Genomic DNA, 21,992 nt, shown 5'->3' on the forward strand with positions numbered 1-21,992 from the left:
TAAGAGTTAAATGAAAGTTATGTTTTTATGTATGTATTGAAATAAATAATAGTCTGTATTATAAAAAATATTATATAGTCTAGACATAGAAACTAAAATGCAGTATAAATAAATAAATTAATTAATTAAAAGGTCTAGAGATAGAATATACTTGAATTTAAAATTCTATTAGTAGAATTCAATAGATAGAATATACTTGAATTTAAAATTCTATTAGTAGAATTCTCATTGAATAAGGAAATACAATTGGAAAGAAGAAATTGAATTTTAATTATATGTTTTACTTTTACACCTATTATATTTGCCCCTTTTCTCTTTGTAATTGGTGTTTAGATTTTTTTTTTTTTTCCCTCATAAAGCGGCAACATGCTTGATCCCGTAAGTTAGATATGATTATGATTTTTTTCCTTCAGTTTTTATTTTTATTTTTTCAAAAGCATCATGAAAGTATTTTATTTTTTTATTATGTGTTTTATGTTTGGTTGGTGACAACAATGGTTGTTATTGTTTTGCTTCTAGGGTTTCCAGCAGACGAAGAATCAAGAGAAAGAAGAATCATGAGAGAGAAGTATCAAAAATTGTAAGTGCAAAGTTAGGATTTTTAATTAAATTTGCTACCTTTTCTATTCCATACAAAGTTGGGATTTTTTTATAAAAAAAAATCAATATTTTACCTTTTCTTTGTTATGAATTTTTTCAATTCCTTTTCTCTTTTTTGAATTTTTTTTAATAATTGATTAGCAACTTTTTCTCTATTATGAGATTTTTTCAATAATTGATTAAAAACTTGACAACAAATTAAAAAATTTCAGTAAATAAATTTTTTCTTTAAATTTTTAATTTCTTTTATCTCTTTTCAATCTGGTTTATGTAATTGATTAGCAACTTGATAAATTTGGTTTATGTTCAACAAGTACAATTAGTTTTGTCCAGTTATATAAAAGCTATTTTATATATGCTTGATTATTGTTTAGTTTAGTTTGGATCATAATTATTTTTTTACATATTAATTTTATCAACACATATAGAGACTATATCATTTCTGTTTGATTATTGTTTTGTTTAATTTTTTACATATAAAAGCTACATTATTTCTATTAACTATTGTTTATTTTAGTTTTGGATCACAATTATTTTATTATTAATTATACTTGATTATTGTTTATAAAATTTGTCAATAAAAATAAATTTTAACTGAACTCTTATATATATATATATATATATATATATATATAATGACTTTATAAATATAAAATATCAACTATTTAAACAAGTTGCTAATTAATTATTTATAAATTAGATTTTAAGTTTTGACCACTTACTACACACAAAGCACCAATAGAAAATCCCACCTCCAGTAGGTCTCTCTCCCATCAGTGCACTGGATACTAATACTTTTTTCTACAATTACAATCTCCTCCAATAGCAATAAACTTTTTAACTCTCCTACAAAACCACTGTTGAAACTACATCATCAGTTTACAAACCAGCAGTCTAATAAAAGAATGCCCAGTGTGATATCCATTTCCATTCCAATGATTTGGCACTTGGTTGAGAAATTATGTGAAGCAATTGTCATCAACAACAAAAGCAAAACTGGAACACAATAAGCTTTGGTTCTTCGTTTTTGGCATACCCACTCACTATGTAACTTACAAAAATATATATGAACAATTGCAACTCATCAAAAGTCTCAGATTTCCTGTACACATCCAATTAGACACAAAACCAGATGCCACCTTTAAGCTGTGGCTTCAAGCCCAAATGCCACGCCTAGAAAAATTGGCTTGATAAAAGTAGGCATATACTGGAGATGAAATGGTAGAGCCAAACACTAGCTCGAATATATCAAGACAAATTCAGGGCATGCACCATTCAGGGGTGTAGTTCACCTAATCTGCCAAAAAGTCATCGACGTCAATTTCTCCTACTTCAGATACTAGCTCTTCTGCCATGTTTGTCTCGTTCAGTCTTTGTAAACGCTTTGCACCTTTGTCATCCCCGTTGAATGCAGAATATGGCTCAATGGACCTTTTTGCTGACATCTGATCTCCATCATATTCCTCTCCCGCGTCAGAATATTTAAATGGTTTCTTGCAGATGCAAGAGGACGGATATTCATGAAATTCGCCTCGGCCAGTTTTCATCTCTTCTGGTTCCCCCATGAAGCCTCTCTGGCATGCTTTAACTTTTCTAGCAAATGTATTCCAATCCATCTTATCCCGTGCCATGAACAAAGCACTAAGCTTTTTTGCATTTGGTCTGATGGTCCTCTTATGCCCCATGTACCTCCTTTGGCCCATGAAAATAAAAGAAATAAGCAGGTTTTTCACCAAGGTAAAACACCACCACATAAATAGAATTCCTAAAAATATGAGGATAACAGGGGGGGAAAAAAAACAAAAGGAAAAAATAATATTTATAAGCAACAATGACAGAGACCAGAAAAGGGGAGGGAAAAATCATTTAGTAGTGATGACAAGATGCAAAACCAACAATAAGATGGAGATGCTGATACCACACAATGAGTACTTTCTTTCTTCTTTATTTCCTTTTCTTTTATTTCTTTTATTTTTTTATTTAAAGTTTCTACCCTTGGTCCATGAGTTATGAAAATTATAAGATAGTTAACAAAGGAAGTATTCAGTAATTCCACTTCCACCCCTTAAAGACTTCTGGATCAAGATATGACACACTTAAATGTGGTGCAATAAGGATGGCTTATAAGAACGATATATAAATGGAATGTGGTGGTGGGGGTGGCTTAACCGTTACAAGTGGTTTTCATCCATAGGCTCAAGTATAAACCCAGTATGGTTAAGGATAAATTGGATAATGGAGGATGCTGGGAGGGACGTAGCAGATACAAACCTAACTCTTTGAGCTTGTTTCATAAAATTATTAAACTCAGGCTTGAACTTACATTCTCAAGCTTAACCGGCCAACGTTTACTATGATACCAAACAGCAGTTCTTTCACCATAAATAAATAATGACAATCAGTATAATTAAAGTGTAAATGTCATCCATGTTTTAATTGGAATTTATTATAATAGAATGAAATGCGTGTTCATTGAGCAGGGGTGATTGATTCATCTATTTCTAAATCCAAAACTGTAAGATAAAACTACATTCCTGCCTCACCCACCACAATTTAACTACAAATTAGATTCATTCTACTTGCCAATGGTCCTTTCCTATTATTTTTCTATTGAAAAGGAAAACAAATGAACGTGTAAGAATAATTTTTTGGATCACTAAAATTAGTGTTTTGGACGAAAGTATTACATACTTGTAGCATGCATAACAAAACATGGATTGCTGAGGTGTCGATGTTTTGCGTTCAATAAAATTTTCCATGTCTCATTGTTCATCATTTCAAAGAAATGTTTTCTTCAAAAGTTAAATGAATCTTCTCTTTAATTTCATTTTCTTTTAGTGTTTTCAACTATACCAAACCAAAAAAAAAAAAAAAATTTAAATAAAATCACATATTGGAGGCTTAGGTTTAGATTCAAGTATAAGAGCAGGTCTAGAAATGAAGCAGATTTATTTTCTTACCTTCGGCCTGCAAGAATCTTGGCCATGTTTCCATTATTATTGGTGATGAAGACATCACTCTCATCACAAACAGTGTAGTCAATGGCAGCTAGACGAGAAGAGAAGGGAAGAAAAGGTTTCAGATCTTCGCTGGCAAGCATCTCTTTTGTGTAGAAGTTTGGAAAGAGCTCTCTGAGAGGCCGCAGAGTCTCTTCTCCACCATATATTTCACCAGATGCAACATAAAGATATGTGTCATTTTTAAATCCAAGTGCCCGCAGCATCAAACCCACTTCATGTGGAGTAAGTGGGCATTTCCCTCGCTTTCGCTCCCCCTCTGGACTTAAATCCTACATAGAAAACAAGAGGGAAAAAGTAAGGAAACTATGTTATTTGCATAAATACATATTCATATTGTATTCTTTTCCATGGTGCTTATTGTTTTTAAAGCCATTTGTTTTTCTTTTCTTGAGTTGGTGGCTTTGGTTCTTTTTTGATCCTGGGGGATGCCCCTTGTAAACCTGTAAATGATTTCCTTTAATTAAATCCCAGCTTACCAACCAAAAAAAAAAAAGGAGGGTAAATTGCACTAACACCGCTGAGGTTTGGGTTAAAGACGGCTATCTACAACTTAAGCACTTTTTGGACAATGACACCCCTGAGGTTTGATAAAACGAACAAAGACACTCCTAACCATGATAAAAGTACGTACTTGCCCTTTAACTTCTGAATTGACCCATGTGAATCATTAAATTACCTTTATAACCTCCTATTAATTGACCAAAATGACCCTCAAGAATGAAAAAACAAATATGATTTTATTGTGACATGTTTTCTTTTCTTTTTTCTTTGTTTTTGTGGAAGAAAAATGTGACATGTTGTGTAAGTAATGTTTCAGTAAACAATAAGAAATAAAAAGATTAACTTGTGTGTAATTACTTGAAGGTGATATTTAATATTTGAATATTAAAAATAGTCTTTTAATATTTAATATATTACTACGAAATAATAAAAAATATATATTTAAAAATCATATTTCTTACTTTTTGAGATGGAAAGTAAGAGTTTTGTATTAGAATTTTGTTTAAGTATTAGATAACATAACTAATCCATCAATTTCATCAAGGGCATTAAATACGCACAAAAAAAAATTTCTTATAATGATTTTATATTATTTTAAAATTTTAATTTTACTTACTAGTTTGACCCCACAATTAAAAATTCTTGTCTCCGCCCCCGTCTGTATGCATACGGCGTTGGCGGCCACAATGGTGGAGTTCCGTTTATTTTATTATTATTATTTTTTTTGGCTAAGTCATTTTGGTCATCAAATAAAAGGATTTATAAAGTTTAATATTGTATTTTAATGATTTAAATGGGTCAATTCAGAAGTCAAAGGGCAATTAGGTACTCTTATCATGGTTGGGGTGCTATTGTTCAAGTTTGAAAACTTGGGGAGGCAATTGGATCACACTCTCCCAAAGTTGTATCTACGTGTCTTTATTACAAACCTGAGGGGGCGTGTGAGTGTAAATTACCCAAAAACACAAAAAAAAAAAAAAAAAAACAAAAACAAAAAACAAAAAACAAAATTGCATAGACACCAGAATATGGAACAAGAAAAATCCAATTTATCCCTCTTAATAAGCATGATGCAACCTATCATTTAGCATCTTTAAAACAATATATTTAGTGTATGCATTTTTAAAAAGTTGTGATGGTCACATGGTATAACAAAACATGCAACTTCTCTACATATCAAAGACACGATATTTTTCATCATCGAACAGTTGCTTTGTGATGAAACAGAAGATATCAAGATGAAGATCATTCACAACAAGAATCTCACAGGTAATGTCGTCCACCGTTTCCTTATCTCACCAAGCTCGTATCTTTCTTTGTCACCTCCACCATAGTAACATCCAGAAAATGCTAGCATATCAGGTTCAAACCTGCCATAGAAATAGTTTCAGACAACAAACAAAATATGAAGGAAAAGATGAAACACGCAAAAATAAACAACGTAGGTGGGTGAGTGGGTTTCCACATGCAAGGGATGCAAATGCACTGGATTATTTGGGGTTAGCTGCTGTTACTGGGAAAGGTTTGGGAGCACTCAAATGGGTTACGTTTGAGGAGAATCCTGTAAATCGGACTTGGCTCTGGCAGAGTCAGGGATAGGAGGTAACCTAGCCCACCCCAATATTGTGTAGCAATTTTCCAATAGTACCATTTCTATTTCCAAAATTCTTCATTTACTGATACACATGTATGTATAACCCTATTCGAGATTTCCATATCCGTTCGTGCAAATATTATTTTTCATAACATCCACACTTGCCCTAAACACTAGTATTAGCTGAAGATTGTAAGACTCATGAAACTTGTAAAAGTTCATACATTCCAGTCTAGTTCTGATGTGGGACAGCTCTTACAATCTAACAGTTGAATATAAAGGTGAAGGATGTGACTTATCAACTCATCCACGTCAAAAGATAAGCTGAATGTACGGTGCACCAACCCTTTTTTTTTATAATTATATGGTGCACCAACCCTTATAAAAGGAAGTGCCTCAACTGAGACTATTCTTTGCCACAAGTTCATCAGTGTAAGCATGACACATGCAACAAAAGACAAAGCTCTTCAGTCTTTCTTAGTTAAGACTTACTTTGATGGTAGAAATAGTCTGTCCAAACATTACCGATGCACCCCACTGAGTAACAAAACTCCACCTATACTAAAATTGTCTTATGGTGACCATACTATTATGGGTTAAAATGGATTGGGAAGAGGTTACTTTTCCAATGGATGGGTTGGAGAAAGGGGTACAGTTCCATACCCAGCCTGAACCCATACATATACCTGAATTTTTATATGTATATTTTCTGTATGTGGTGGGGATTGGAATTCTTAATGTCTGGAAGCACCTTAAAGTGAGAATATCAATATCAGCTTATAAGCATTATCTTCAAATATATCAAACTATCAATATGGGAAGAGAAGAATAAAAAAGGCACTTCACAGAAGCGCATACTGACAGACATGGAGGGGAAAAACTCTTTTCCAAGTATCAAAGTCAAATATATACAAGGAAAAACAAAGTTCACTCTGCATCTGTTATCACTAGCTTCTTTAATTTGAAATTTTAGGAAGTCCAGTCCCCAGTACAAGGAACTGAGGATCTCGAAGCAAGTTATACTGGAAATTACCAAAATGAAACGTATGGACTACTCAAAAGTTAAAATTCATAAGCATGATACATTTGGTGGTAATGTTACCAGACATTATTAACATCCAGATTCCAACAATAGAAGGCTAACATTTTGTTCCCAAAGGGCACACTTAATAGAAAATCAAATGCAACCAGTAGTGAGAATTTCATAAGTAAATCAGACAATCATATTCCTTCTACCAAGTACCAACTTAAAGGGCTGTGCTAACACTTGGCAACAAACTCGCATTAGTTCACAGAACAATACAGGATTCACATGGTGGCATAAATACATCTCTTTACTAGAAGTTGACATTGGAAGAATTAAAACATGAGAATGAGAAACCTGCATGCTCGTTTGTTCCACTTTACCTCTTCAGTATGTTGGTGCTTGGGAGAGTGACAGATCTTGCATGATTATTCTAGTGCAAACCAAAAGAAATGCATGATTCAGGATGTTCAAGAAAAGACAAAGAAAGGGGCGGGTTCTATTCTGCACAAATGGAAGTGCACTATTTGAATTACATAAATTGACATTGCTTTGCATTCTTGCATGGTGAACTGTTAGGCAAATATTGGTTCATCATTCAATATTATGAGTAGAAGCAACAAACCTCAAGTGGACTGCAATATAACGTTTTGCCATCTTACGCATTCTCATCACAAGTTTCTGACCAAGATGCCTAATAGGTTTTGTAAATCTTAAAGCATGATAATTGACCCGGCAACGCAACTTTTGTAACTCTTCATCAAGGTTACTAGAAAGCCTGTAATCGAACTTTGTCAATTGCACAACCTGCAAAAAAATTTGGAGTGTTAACTGTCATCAATCAGAATAAAATTTACAAGGTACATATTCCAGCATGACAACCAAGTTAACCAGGGATTTCAAGTGACTACAGATAGGAAACTGAAGCTGTTTAATTACAGTTCTACTCTACAGTGGTACTACCATTTAATACAATTCATGATTTTTGAGAACTTCAGCCGGCAAGCAAATACTAGTACCCAAAAAAAAAAAAAAAAAAAGGTAGAACAAGAAGCTCAATAAAGTATAAACTCACTTGTGTATAATTAATCATGAAAACATTAAATACAATAATGAGTTAAATAGCTTCCTTACGCGTCGCCTCTGGAGTATTGGCAGTACTTGATCCAAATAATATTCAGGTTCTGATTTCCTTGGAACACGCATTGTATATGGGGGCTTTTCCATGGATTTCATAACTTTATATGGAACTCTTTTAACAATGGTAACATCCTTTGCAAGGGAAGAGATGAACCAATCAACATCAAAAATGTTGAGAAAGTCACTGCATGTCAAATAAGGTTGTATTCAATGAGAAAATGATTGCAAATTTAACTATCTATTGTGACCATACATAAAATCATACAGCCTATAATCTTTGTTTTCCTTTTTTTTTCCCCCTTTTTTTGTTTGTTAATAATCACACAGCTTATATACTACAAATAAATTGATAAAATCTCGACTCACCTATCATCCTTCCAAAATGAATGATGATCCAACTCAGGTACAACTAAAGTAGCATTGAGAATCCGAGCAACAACTACAGCGTCAGTTATCTAAGTTCATGAAATGGATAGCAAATTTTAGATTATTTACATTGAAAGGTAGAAATGACAAACAGATTTTAAAAGCCCAACGACAACATTCCACTATAGATATTTAATGGAACACGTAGCATATAGTACAGAATATTTCGACTTACTCCTGTTCTTTGTTGGTTCAACCCTCCACTTGTTGCAATAAGTAAATAGCCATTTGACAATTGCTCACGCACAGCAGCTATATTTCATGATTGGCAAATGTTAGGTTTTGACTATTTTTATGACTTGCCAAAGTAAATGTGGAAAGCCACCCAAGTATTAAGACACAGGTAGCTCAGGACATTTGAAAGACAAACAAGTAATGCAGGGAAAGACATAATGGGGAAAATGGTGCTTCTACAAAAGATAATCCAGTCAAACTCAAACTAAATTCACCAGATAATGTTGTGTAACATCTAAATAAAATTTTCAAGATTTAGTGAATAGCTATAGGATATATTTGATGAAAATAAAAATGAAAGAGAAGAACTCCAGCATATAGTAAATATATGGCATTACATAAAGAAAATAATCCAAAGCAGTTTAGTGGTTGTTAAGTATGCATATAGGAAACTTCAATGGTCAACTATATAAAACGCTTCATTTTTTTAGGAATACCTTCTGGTAAAAAATGTGCAAAATGCTAAAAGTGAGTATTACTCTTATTCATGGCCCACAAAACATTCCTATGCAAGTGTTGGCCCCTAATTCAACCATCCTACTGAGTAAACTTGATAATGTAACCAAAAATGCCCACTGTTGAGCCTAGAAACAAAAGAAATTGAAAGAAAGGGTTGAGTATACAAAGCATGTGACGTAACTCTTGGACTGGAAAACCCAGTAGCAGGACACTATTCTAAGGCTTCAAGAAATCAAGTTTGATGGTCAGAATTGGCAGCGGGAAGAACAACTTAGAAATCACAACATTAATCATACTTGTGGTAGGATAGGGGAGAATATATTGTCTTAATCATTTATGCATAACTTCACATTTCAAAGAGAATACCAAAATGACAAAGTTTTCAACCCCTTTTTTTTTAAAACAATGAGTAGAATCCCATACTTCGTGAAAATAGAGGACTGGGAACCTAAATAAACATGTTACAAGAGCAGAAAAGGAAAATATTATATATATTACACTAAACTCACATATACTCCATAAAATCCCCATTTTATTTCTCCTCCCAAATTGTTTGAAGAAAAACTAAAAGGGGCATATCCAAAGAAATGTATCTAAAAATCGAAGCCAGGACAACTGACTGGAAAAAATAGATATTCTGCAGCATGGACCACTGCAAACCAAATACAGTAAGTAGGCAACACCAGAGGGAAATAGAAAAGGGAAAGGCAGCAGAAGATTATCAACATTCCTAGCCATAGCTTTGCAAATAACACATCTAATGGGTATAGACCAGTTCCTAAAAAATAGATGATCTGCGAGAATCATTCTTGAAAATGATCAACCAAACAAAGAATGCCATCTTATATATAAAATTAAAATAAAATAACTGGGAACTTATAATAGAGTTCTCTAGGGAAGAAACCATTATCTTAATGATGAAACCAGGATAAAAACCAGAAGATTTTTGAGATAATTAAATTGCTGAACCTGTGAACCACCTTGAATGGAATAAACCATGATGCAATATTCCTTACAAAAATAAACATTAACTTATAATAATGTCTCAAGCATCAATCTTAAACAAATCACTTATAATAATGGTGCTGCTCAGAAGTTAGCCACATGCAGAAGTATTAAACTTCAATTATCGCTAAAGCATGCAACATAACAATATCAGTAACAGCTAAAACTCCTATGTCAATTGGCATTCATAAAACATTTACCCAGCCATTACTCCCTCCGTCCAATTTTAGTTGTCCCTTTGTGGGAACCTAACCTTTTAAGATTATGACTTTGTGTGTTTTTTTATTGTATTGGTAGTGAATGAATTACCAAATCTACCCATAGTGGGTCCACTGTGATGTGATGGTTTATACTTTAGTTGTTTTTATAAGTTCAATGCAAGAAGACAAAAAATAGTACATTAACTTTTCAATTGGGACAATTATTTTGGGACAGCTAAAAATGGAAAGGTGGACACTTATTGTGGGACGGAGGGAGTATAATTTTACTTACAGTAAAAGGTTACAGTAGCACATCAAATACTCTTTCAAATTCTGATTAACAAAGTGCCAAAGCACAAGTATGTGATAATTGAAAAGTACAAGCAGGTATTGCAATATAAACGATACACAATAGTACATACTGAAAAGGATAATAATTTGATATTCTGTAAGCCATGAAAAAAATTCTGCAATAAACTATAGGAATTGGGAATTAATAAGCTAACTTACAAGTAAAACGAGGGCCTCTTTCACTGCATCCGTAGTAAAACTTTGAAAATTTTGACTTCCAAATATCAACTGGTGCATGACTGTCCCCATTCTATAATGAAGAATCAATAATATTCTATGAATGAAGCGAGCAACATCATGAGACAATTAGTGTACAAAGACACATACTTACATAGACAGAGAAAACACATGCATGCACAAAATCTAATATTGAACCCAACCAAAAAAAAAAATCACGTATTTAGCTCTTTGGCGGTACGTGCTAAAATAAAAAATTCATTCCAGGACGGTACACGCCAAAAGCACAAAATAAACCCACCAAAAGAGGGGGGGTGGGTGGGTTTGGGGATCACTATATGGCACAAATTCATATACATTTATTTTCAAACCCAATTTCACTAAAAATTCTCTTAGGTTCACAAGGAGTGTCCACAATGAAATTGCACATGATCAAAACATTGAGAGTTGTCAATACCTATATATAGGGAACATTGATGAGCAATTTAAGAAGAACAAGCATTTGCAACTAAGAAGTCAGTTTCACTCGTCAACATTCTATGTCAATCACTAGCAAGAGTTATTAACAGTGAAATTAGCAAGAGTTTAGAGAAAGCAGGATATACTCAACTCAACAAAGTCTTTTCCCAACTGCTTCGAGAAATTAGAATACAGATACCATAAATTATTTGTCATATACTAGCCAAAGCTGTCACCAAAATTATACCATGCAAATGTTCATTATCAGTTGATTTAAAATACTTTCCATTAAATCTTGCCAACTAATAGGCCTGACACTCTTGCACATAAGAATATCAAAGCCCAGAAATGTAACTAACAATGACATTAGGAAATTCAGTAACTGATGGCCTCAAAGAGAGAAAGGTGGGTTTTTACTGTTTAGTGACTCAATCCGGTTACAACCAATTTCCAAATCCAAAGAGAAGAAGAGTTTGTTAGGTAGCTGAGAGCCAACTTAAAATTTTTGTCAGACCCTTATGTAAGATCCAGTAGAAACATAGAATGTATGTATATATATATAGGTGTCAAGATCTAGGCCTGTGTTTCTTTACACTGCCGGTCCCAAGCCCGGATAAAGAGGGAGGGTTGCGTTAGGTAGCACAAAACTTCGTCATTACCAATATGAACATGAATCCTATGAACACATGAGGAATGCAAACATAGAATTCATGTAGCCGACTCCAAGTAGTTGAGAAAAGGTTTGGTGGTTATTATTGTTGTAGGTGGCAAGATCTGGCTACATATCTTCCATAAGAATTAACATAAGGACGATGTTGTAATGTCAATGGAGAACTTGTGGACATAATCCCTACCCATGCAAGACACTTTCAGCCATGAAAACTAGGCAAACTATATCTCAAGTTTCCATCCACGTCTCTAACAAAGAGAAATTTAGGTGTGCCATTAATAGCAAAACTAATCCTGAGGGAGATTAGGTATGGATATGCAAATGAACTAAGAACATGAGAAGAGCTGACCGAGAAAGCGATCAAAGCGATCAACAATACCACGCTCAGCCTGGCTCAAAGAAAGCCACTTGTTATCGACCGGATATGCAAATGAACTAAGAACACCAAAAATCTTTAATTCAATGAAGTTTAATTCAACTATTTGGGATCACTGAACCACATGCTGTAGAGATGTGAAGTGATTAGTACCACGATCACTGAGTTGCCAACCAGATTCACTGTCTTCTCATAAGGAATTTAAGCAGTTCAATGATATCATTGGATGACTGAGTATCCTTTTGTAAGAATTATCATTGACTGTAAGAATTATGTGAAGTGATGTCTTTTCCTATAATATATTTCCAACCAGATTCACTGTCTTCTCATATGGATACTCAGTCATTGACTGGTAAATAATATATTTCTTTTCCTATTTGAATGATATCATTGACTGGTACGCGGATATACATACTCAGTCATTGTGATAAGGAACTAAGCATTCAATATTTGAATATCCAGAAAAGCCTCAATTATCCAAATTCTCATTCCCCTTCCTTTCATTATTATTATTATTATTATATATAAATCTTCCTTTCATTATTTTTCTTGGAAACAAAGGGATGCTGAAAGACTTATTAGACTTCTAAAAGTCAAGTGCATTTGGCCCTCATTTTAGTACCTCAAACATCCTTTTCAAACTTCTTTCCCTGCTTTTTCTAGAGAGAGCAAAGAGATGTTTGCTGCAGTTTTTTAAACATATAAAAGTCTTTTGCCCCTTCTAATAAGAAAAGAATCTTCCTATAGATTCGCACAAAATTATAGCAGTTGCAAAGAAACATTAGTCTTCGACGCTAAGCTTCTATCCTGATTCAACAAAAATTACAGAGGGAGGGGGAGAGAAATAAAGAAACACTACTAGAAACAACTGAACTTCACCCTAAATTCAGAAGAAGAAGAAAAAAAAAGAGAGAGAAAGAAAGAAAGAGATTACATAAACACAACAGAAATAACTATAACACCTAAATTTTACGTGGAAGAAATTACAGAGTGAGAGAGAAACGGACTGCTAGAAACTATTGACTTTTACGCTTTAATTCATAAGAAATTAGAAAGAAATAGAATTTGCGAGAAACAGAAGAATCTCACTAAACATTTCAACTCTAATTTGTCACAAATTCAATTCCAATTCAAAAAAAAAAATTACACAAGGGTCGCAAAACAGTAAATTTCAAACATCCCAGACTCTAATTCATAACAAATGTGTTTGTTTTAGTGTGTGTGATATACATGCACAAGATTTCAGCTCTAATTTAACATAAACTGTATAATTTGTAATCATATATAAATCTTCCTTTCATTTTTTTTTCTTGGAAACAAAGGGATGCTGAAAGACTTATCAGACTTCTAAAAGTCATTTGGCCCTCATTTTAGTACCTCAAACATCCTTTTCAATCTTCTTTCCCTGTTTTTTCTAGAGAGGGCAAAGAGATGTTTGCTGCAGTTTTGTAAACATATAAAAGTCTTCTGCCCCTTCTAATAAGAAAAGAATCTTACTTTAGATTCGCACAAAATTATAGCAGTTGCAAAGAAACATTAGTCTTCGACACTAAGCTTCTATCCTGATCCAACAAAATTTACAGAGGGAGGGGGAGAGACTTAAAGAGACTACTAGAAACAACTGAACTTCACCCTAAATTCAGAAGAAAAAAATAAAAGAGAAAAAAAGAGATTACATAAACACAACAGAAATAACTACAACACCTAAATTTTACCATGGAAGAAATTACAGAGAGAGAGAAACAGACTGCTAGAAACTATTGACTTTCACGATTTAATTCATAAGAAATTAGACAGAAATAGAATTTGCGAGAAACAGAAGAATCTCACTCAACATTTCAACTCTAATTTGTCACAAATTCAATTCCAATTAAAAAATATATATTTACACAAGGGTCGCAAAACAGTAAATTTCAAACATCCCAGACTCTAATTCATAACAAATGTGTTTGCTTAGATTTCAGCTCTAATTTAACATAAACTGTATAATTTGTCAAAACATTACATAAGGGTAGCCAAACATTCGATTCCAATTCCAACAAATTACATAAGGGTCGCCAAAACAGTAAATTTCAAACATCCCAGGCTCTAATTCATAAAAAATGTGTTTAGTGCGTGTGATACAGAGAGAGACGGAGAGAGAGAGAGTAAAATACCAATTTATTGTACAAACGCCTTTTCACCAGTCTCTGCGAGTACCATTCAAGATCAGAAGCTACATGGCCCGTGAAGAGCGAAATCAAACCCAATGTAAAGAGCATCAAACCACACACAAAGGACCATGAGATAGATCGTCTGTGCGGCGTCGACGACGACGTCGATCTCCAACAAAAATGCTGCTTAGGCTGATCCACCTTAGCCCAGACCAACACTGCACTAAACCTCCAAGCTTTGGCCACACCCATCGCAGTACTCAGACACCACACTCGACAATAATAATCTCATATTACATCAAAATATCTACAGCTCTTTCTCTCTCTCTTTAATGCCCCTGCCTCTCTGAGTCAGATATAAATGCTACTGTGGAAATCAATGGAACACTGTTGTTCCTCAATTTCAAAACCCTAATCGGAACTCGAATTAGGGTTTTTAACCACGCATCAAATGATCACTACTAAGGCACGGTGTTCTTAAAAAGTGGAAAACTGTTGAGCTTTTTTTAGAGAGAGAAAGTAGTGCCTGCTACCGATGCAATTCATGGTGAGTGCTTATATATATATATATATAACAATAAATATAAAAGGGAATTTCAAATGTAGGATGGATCGTTACAGTCTTACAGATCGTGATATATTATATATACACACTGACAGATCGTGATATGTGTGTCACTGTGTGTGTATGTAGCAATAAATAGGAGGTCACTAACCTAACGGCGGTTCAGTACAGTAGTGAAGTTCCGTTTTGGGAAAATTCTTGTAACCGGGGTAAAAATGGAAATTAAGTGAATAATGTGTGACACCAACAACTAATTTTGTACTTTTTGGCAAGCGTGACAATGTCATTTTTCTGTGAGTACTATTTTCTAGTGCATATAAAAATCAAGGACAAACACATGACACATACGTTATTTTTTCTTAAAGTTATTATTATTAGGATGCACGCGAGATTGAGATGAACTAAAATCAAATTATTCCTGCGAGTTCCAAAAATAGATAAATACTGAAATGAAGGTGAGATAAAGATGGTATTGCAACTCAAGCAAGTTGGGCAGGTTGGAGGCTCAATCAACCCGTGTATGAACCCTTATTCAACATAACTCTATTATTAATTCGAGTCTAATTTATTCTTTATTTTTTTTAGACCCTCTAGTTTAATTTGGGTTTGCAACTGGGGCTGAGATTTCAGATTGAATTTAGACTTTCAAGTGGTTGTTATTTTTTGTTGGATTTGAGTAATAACAAATTAAATAACCACCATATTATGATTTCGGGTTAGTAACTTGATTTTACATCTTAGGAATAATGAATATTTTTTTAAACTATTGTGACGGTATCAAACACTTGGACACTTTGTGGGTGACATGTGGTAGATACGACTAGAAGTATCATAAATAGTAAATATCTTATTTTCTGATCAGATACAGTTGGGACAAGACAATGATGCGTTTTGAACACTTTCAATTATTTTTTAAAAAATAAAATAAAATTCAATAAAATCTAAAATATATTTGGGTTAATTAAAAAAATAATATAAAATTTAAGAAAACAAAATAACAAATATCTAGCTCTAAAATTCAAATTAGTAATTTATTTATGATTAAATAGATAAAATAACAAAAAAAAAAATTATTATTTATATAAATATAAATATATATTATATTATATTTTTTTTACATATCCATATTGTACCTGTTTTTTATTTCGTTGTAAGTACTATAAACAACCATCTCATATCAACTATCATACCACACATTTTCTAGAACTACAAGTGAATCAAGTTTTTCAAAAAATAATTTTTGTTAAGTACTCATTAAAGGTCAGACTCCTGTTAGTTCATTAATTGACTTAGAAAGTACAGTTATGGAAGTTTTAAACATTTTTGGTCGTAGAATATAATATAACAAAATAAATATTTTGGTTAAAACATTTCACCAGCTGACAAATTGTACTCGGTTGGCTCCTGGAAATACTTGGACTCATTAAAGGTGAATCTTGTTAGTTCATTAATTGACTTAGAAAGTTCAGTTATAGAAGTTTTGGACATTTTTGGTAGTAGAATATAATATATAAAAATAACAAAATAAATATTTTGGATAAAACATTTCACCAGCTTACAAATTGTACCAAGTTGGCTCCAGATAATACTTGGACCAAGGATCCCCTCCAATGTGGAGGAGTGTCCTATGCACCGTAATGGTGTCCGTTTTCATGCACAATTGTGCAGTCCTTTGCTCACATTATGTCAAAATTCTTCGCGTTCGTGTTAAGTTGCGTTTTATATATCAAAATAATGTTGTCAAATGCAAATCTCGTGTTAAAATTCTACACGACTCACATTAAGCTACGTGTTGTATTCCAAAATGACATTATTTTAGTGTACAAACGTGCACTGAACCACCTCTGCACGGGAGATGGTCTACCTTCTAAACTGAGTTCAATTTGTATTTAAAATTAATAGTACATATTTAACATTTCATCTCCAAACATACTACGTGCCTTGAGGATAATTTTAAGGCAATGTTGTTAGTGGTATAATAACAAGACGTTTTCTAATTTTCAATCCGCATTAGTTTAGAAGGTATGATCATTCTTCTGTATAGGGGGATGTTGAGTGTTCAAACCTTTTAGGACAATATTTGTTGGTGCCTGCACAATTGCTTTCGAAAATTTATTATTATTTTTTTATGATTAGGTGACACAAAATCCTAAAGCCTTATGTTGTTGTGACTTCTTCAAACTATTAAAACATAATTTTCTGTTATATTTACCAATAATAGTTGGTGCTTAACTAAATAATTAACAGAGAGACAGTAAAACTAAACTAAAAAAAAAAAAAAAAAAATGAAATAATGTTTTGAAGGAAAATTTTATCGGATTTTTTTTTTTTTTAAACATTATTCGTTATCCTCAAAGTGGTTATGCTTCTATTAAGATCGTAATGCTTCGTTTGGTTAAAGGGATGAAAAAATAGATGAAAAAGAGAAGGGGTAGATGGATGAGGGGCGTTCTTAGAGAAGGAAAATTGTCTTTTGTATGGTTAAATGGAATGGATAATAGAGAAGATGGATTCAATGACAATTTTATTTAGGACAATACTTGCCTATTCACCAGTGAGTTGAAAATTCCTACTTACTATCGATGTAGCGCAAAAATGAGATGACAAGTATATTATCAATTAAAATAAATAAAAAATAAAAATCTGAAATACATTTGGATTAAACCCAAATAAAAACCGGATCCAAATTAAATCCCTAATTCCATCCCCTCTCTCTCACTATTCTAGCCAAGACAGATGAATAGCCTCCAATCCCCTTTTAGAAATGCTACCCTAGCCGAAGGCAGCGAACAACCCCCAAATCACTCTAACTCATCGGAGACTTACAGTCCTGTTAGGCTTTCCACCATCAATCCTTCACTACCGACACCCAATTTCCTGTCGCTACTCCTTTTCGGTTCTCAATTGTTTGACATCTGAAAAGTCTCTTAGAAAATTAGAAGAGAATTAATTTCTAAATCTGATTTTTTTTTTTTTTTTTTCCATAGTTATGAACGATAGGAAAGTGGGGGCAGAGCCAAAGAAAAAAAAAGTAATTATACAAGTAATCACAATGCATCTCATTCTTCTGTCCATAAAGATCTAGATGATGGTGAAGAGTTTGGATAAAATTCAAACTATTAGGATCCATCTTCTCAACCACAAAATGTCCCAGCGAGACTCAACCAACAGAATTTGCAGGTTGTCTGTTGTCTTCTACTAGAGTAGCGAGAGAGATTGCAGTCTTTAGTTTTCTTTGGCTAGAGCATCGTGAGAGAGACAGGTCAAATAATTAGGGATTTAATTTGGATCCTGTTTGCTATTTGGTTTACTTTGAATGCATTTCAGATTTTTATTTCTTATTTATTTTAATTGACAATACACTTGTCATTTTTTTTTTTTTTTTTTTGCGCCACATCAATTATAAGTAGAAATTTCCTACTCACTTTTATTTAGGATAAATTACACTGATCTCCCCTGAGGTTTCATCAACATACATTGACCTCCCCTCTTATTTGTTAAATTACATGGACTTCCCCTGAAATTTGTATTTTGATAACACAGAACACCCATCCATTAATTACAGTTATGGGTCAACAGGGTCAACCTTTCCAATTGTTTTATTGCCCTTTTAGTTGTTGTAAAGACAAATTTGACCTTTTTTACTAAAGTAATATTACGTAAACACCCTGCCATCTTCTTTTAAGTTTTAGGGTAAAGTACACTAACACCCCTTGAGGTTTGGCATAAGGACAGTTAGGTGAAAGTTAGCTCTTTTTGGGACAATGACACCCCTTGAAGGTTCAAAAATGGACAAAGACAACCCATGCAACCAATTGGCAAAAAATATTGACTAAATTGCCCTTTGACTCTACAAGTTAATAAATTGGACTAATCTACCCCTCATGATCAATTTATGCATCTCTACCGAACTCGCTGCCGGCTCTCTCACCATCACATCACTGGCTATTTTGTCCTCCGGTCTTGGTCTCGGCATGGAGCCTCTCTGTTCACAAGCTTTCGGTGCCAAACCTTCTCTCTCTACACCTGCATTGATAGAGGAGAAAAGAGGACCTCCTCAACGAAAACCACCAACAAAACCCAGTCCCGCAGTTCAGACTTCAGATCCATCTTTCTTGCTCACCGTCGCCAGTTTAGAACCTTGCTCGTCGATCTCCTCCTTGCACACCCATCACTGGAATTGTGACCGCAGATCACCACACCATCATCGCCGATTCAGTTCGTCCACCTATTCGTTGACCCATCAGACACAGCTTCGCCGTCAACCACCGCGGATCTCTATCAGATAACACAACAGAGATTGGCTAATTAATTTATTTGCTAAATCAATTTATTTATTATAGTTTTAGTTTCTTCAAGCTAGGCATTTAAAGACTCAAATTCACACACATACGTGATTTTCTAACACTATTTTTAAATGGAAACAGAAGTATAATGTTGTGAAAATATCAAACCGTCACAATGCAGCTGCATTTCTGCCAAATTTTCACTTTGCTTCGCCTTTTAAACGCGTTAAACTCCTATGAATTTGGGAAATATTCAGAATTTTATACATGATGTATATACTCCTTTAGCAAACTCTGCAATTAACAAATGATTTGATCTAAATTCCTACCTGCTCTGCAAATTTCCTTTTGTGGTTATCCGCATATCTATGTTATCAAGCAGAGCCTAGAATCAGTGCCATTCAATTCTTCCACTTCTATGAATTACGACATTTATAAAGCCAATTGGATTTAGCACTTGTTTAAATTATTATCTTGACTAGAAGAAAATGAGAAAATTGTGCATGTTTTTAATTTGGTTTTGATAAATATTACATCTGCCGGTCATTATTCTGATCCTCCCAATGAGTTTCTGCTCGAAGCCAAGCTGCTGTCTACCAAAAACACAAAACACAGCTACCACCATAAAATAGTCATTTGTGAAAATAAGAAATACTGAAAAAATTTCAAGCCTTAGAATATATCTCATAAATAAATAAATATTTATTTATATATATATATATATATATATAACTCACCCAAAATTCTTCATCGATTAGCCACAAAATTTCCGAACTCAATTATATTTTATTGAATGAACTCTTCTATTTTCTTCAGCTTTAACCCTCATTTTCTCTCTCTAAAACTATTCTCTCTCTCTATATCACTCTCTCAGCAATCCCTCACTCCTTTTCCCATTCAGGGGCAATTTCGTCCTTTTAACAGGTCTGTTCTTTTACCATAAATCTGAATTTAATATTAAAGGGCAATTTTGTCTTTTCATATGATTTAAGGCCTTGTTTGGATGGAATTTTTTTAAGGGGGTGTCATTATCCCAAAAATAGCTAACTTTCACCTGAGTGTCTTTATGCCAAACCTCAGGGGGTGTTAGTGTACTTTACCCTAAGTTTTATATATATATATATGCATAAGTACAGACATACAAATATATGGGCTTTAATTAACTAATGGGTTTGAATTACATCTTCATTCTGCGATTGGTATTTGGTTCTAATGGTATGGATTGAAGATAGATTTATATGTAAAGTTTAACAAACATAACCTAATCTGTGTCTATATGGAACAGGATCACCAAAGGATATATATGTATATATATTTTTGTTTTATAGTTACCGCTTACGATCTCTACTTCTCCTTGTTCACTAGTGTCTATATATGTATACCATTTGCTTGGAACTTTTGAATTTGTCTTTCCTTCTGGTCTAGTGGCACCACTGAAATGGCAGAGCATCTACAAACACCGGGTCAGATTAATGGCAAAACTAATTTTGATGGTGGTTTGTACAAACCATTTTATCTTGTATGTCCTTTAATAATTATTATAGTTGTGCTTGCTTTTCTCTCAAATGATGTATGAAAAAATGATTTTTTTTATTAGATATGAGAGAGATGAAGAAGGAGAAGTAGTCAGGTGATGGGAGTTTAATCGCGGTAGGTGAAAAGTACGATATTTTTTTGTTTTCTCCTAAAAAGTAATAAAATATATATGGGCATTTTGGTCTTTGAAATTTTGTAATATAATATAATATATAATTAAGGACAGAAATGTAATTACATAGGAATAGTTAACGTCAACTAATAAATAGGCCTAATAAGGGAGGTCTATGTAATTTGACAAATAAGTATGTTGACGAAACCTTAGGAGAGGTCAGCGTAATTTATCCTTTTATTTATTTTAGTTGAAATGAAGGGAAAAAAAAAAAAATTATATTCTTTTTACCAATATACCCTCTTCATAAAATATAGATATTCATTTCAAAATTTTTAAAAAGGTTAAATTTGTAAATTAAATATTTATAAATAGTTATCCCTTGTTTCTCTCCTCCCCCTCCCCACCACCACCAAACTTGCCTCTCTCCATTTCCAAATTCCCTCCAAACAAGTATGAAAAGATTCATACATCCCTTCTTTCATCCATTATCCTTAATCATTCTCTCTAACCAAACATAGAATTAATTTTTTTCTAAATAGATTACTAAAAGTTGTTTTAGTGATTTGGTTATAGCTTTTCCACTCTGATGATACAAAAACTGAATAAAATGGTTGAGAGCCGTTAGGTAATAATGTTTTTGATCTGTATTTTGATTATGGTTCTGTATTTTGATTCTGGTGAAGTTTTTATTGGATAATAATCATGCCTCTTATCATCACAACGAGGAACTCCATTTTATCAACTGTAATCACCAATAATCATAATATTTTTAGCTCAAGTTCATGCTATCATAGAGTGTATGTTCCAGTGCGAGTTTTTTTTTTTTAATTCACGAAATCTAATTTTTCTTTTTTTAATTCTTTTATGAACATTAACAAAAGTTGTGCATTACAAATAACTATATAATGAAGGCAATTGTTCCTCACTCTGACTTTTTTATAAGAGCAGTTGAGAAATGTTGCATATATTCAAATTCAATTTAAAATGGAACTCCACGAATGAAAAAGAAAGAAAAAATTAACCCTTAACCTGACCGTTTAAAATAGAGAAGGTCGATTGTGTTTTTAAATTTTTTAATATTTTTTAATAATTTTTTTTAAG

At 33.1% G+C, this 21,992-nt stretch overlaps 1 protein-coding gene across 1 annotated transcript; it reads right to left on the reverse strand.

Moving 5' to 3' along the window:
- Positions 1 to 1,478: 1,478 nt before the first annotated feature.
- Positions 1,479 to 15,077, reverse strand: LOC132282568 (O-fucosyltransferase 29). The gene is made up of 9 exons (XM_059784294.1): positions 14,393 to 15,077; positions 10,714 to 10,804; positions 8,481 to 8,557; positions 8,246 to 8,334; positions 7,874 to 8,063; positions 7,365 to 7,546; positions 5,389 to 5,491; positions 3,561 to 3,889; positions 1,479 to 2,292 (listed from the first exon to the last, which is right to left on the reverse strand). Exons 1-9 carry the CDS (start codon positions 14,639 to 14,641, stop codon positions 1,893 to 1,895), a joined length of 1,710 nt encoding a protein of 569 aa, XP_059640277.1. The 5' UTR covers positions 14,642 to 15,077; the 3' UTR covers positions 1,479 to 1,892.
- Positions 15,078 to 21,992: the final 6,915 nt, after the last annotated feature.

The sequence above is a fragment of the Cornus florida genome, unplaced genomic scaffold (genome assembly GCF_030987335.1).
Source record: "Cornus florida cultivar Cherokee Brave unplaced genomic scaffold, ASM3098733v1 CherokeeBrave_3.0.0_Hap2_Chr11, whole genome shotgun sequence".
Taxonomy (NCBI): Eukaryota; Viridiplantae; Streptophyta; class Magnoliopsida; order Cornales; family Cornaceae; genus Cornus; species Cornus florida.

Excerpts from the sequence above, each read along its gene's own strand:
- LOC132282568 (XM_059784294.1), bottom strand. The coding sequence starts at position 14,641 with ATGGGTGTGGCCAAAGCTTGGAGGTTTAGTGCAGTGTTGGTCTGGGCT. Across the intron at positions 3,890-5,388 it reads AACGGTGGACGACATTACCT|GATTTAAGTCCAGAGGGGGA; the intron begins GTGAGATTCTTG and ends TTTTCTATGTAG. Across the intron at positions 2,293-3,560 it reads AAGATTCTTGCAGGCCGAAG|GAGGTACATGGGGCATAAGA; the intron begins GTAAGAAAATAA and ends CATGGGCCAAAG.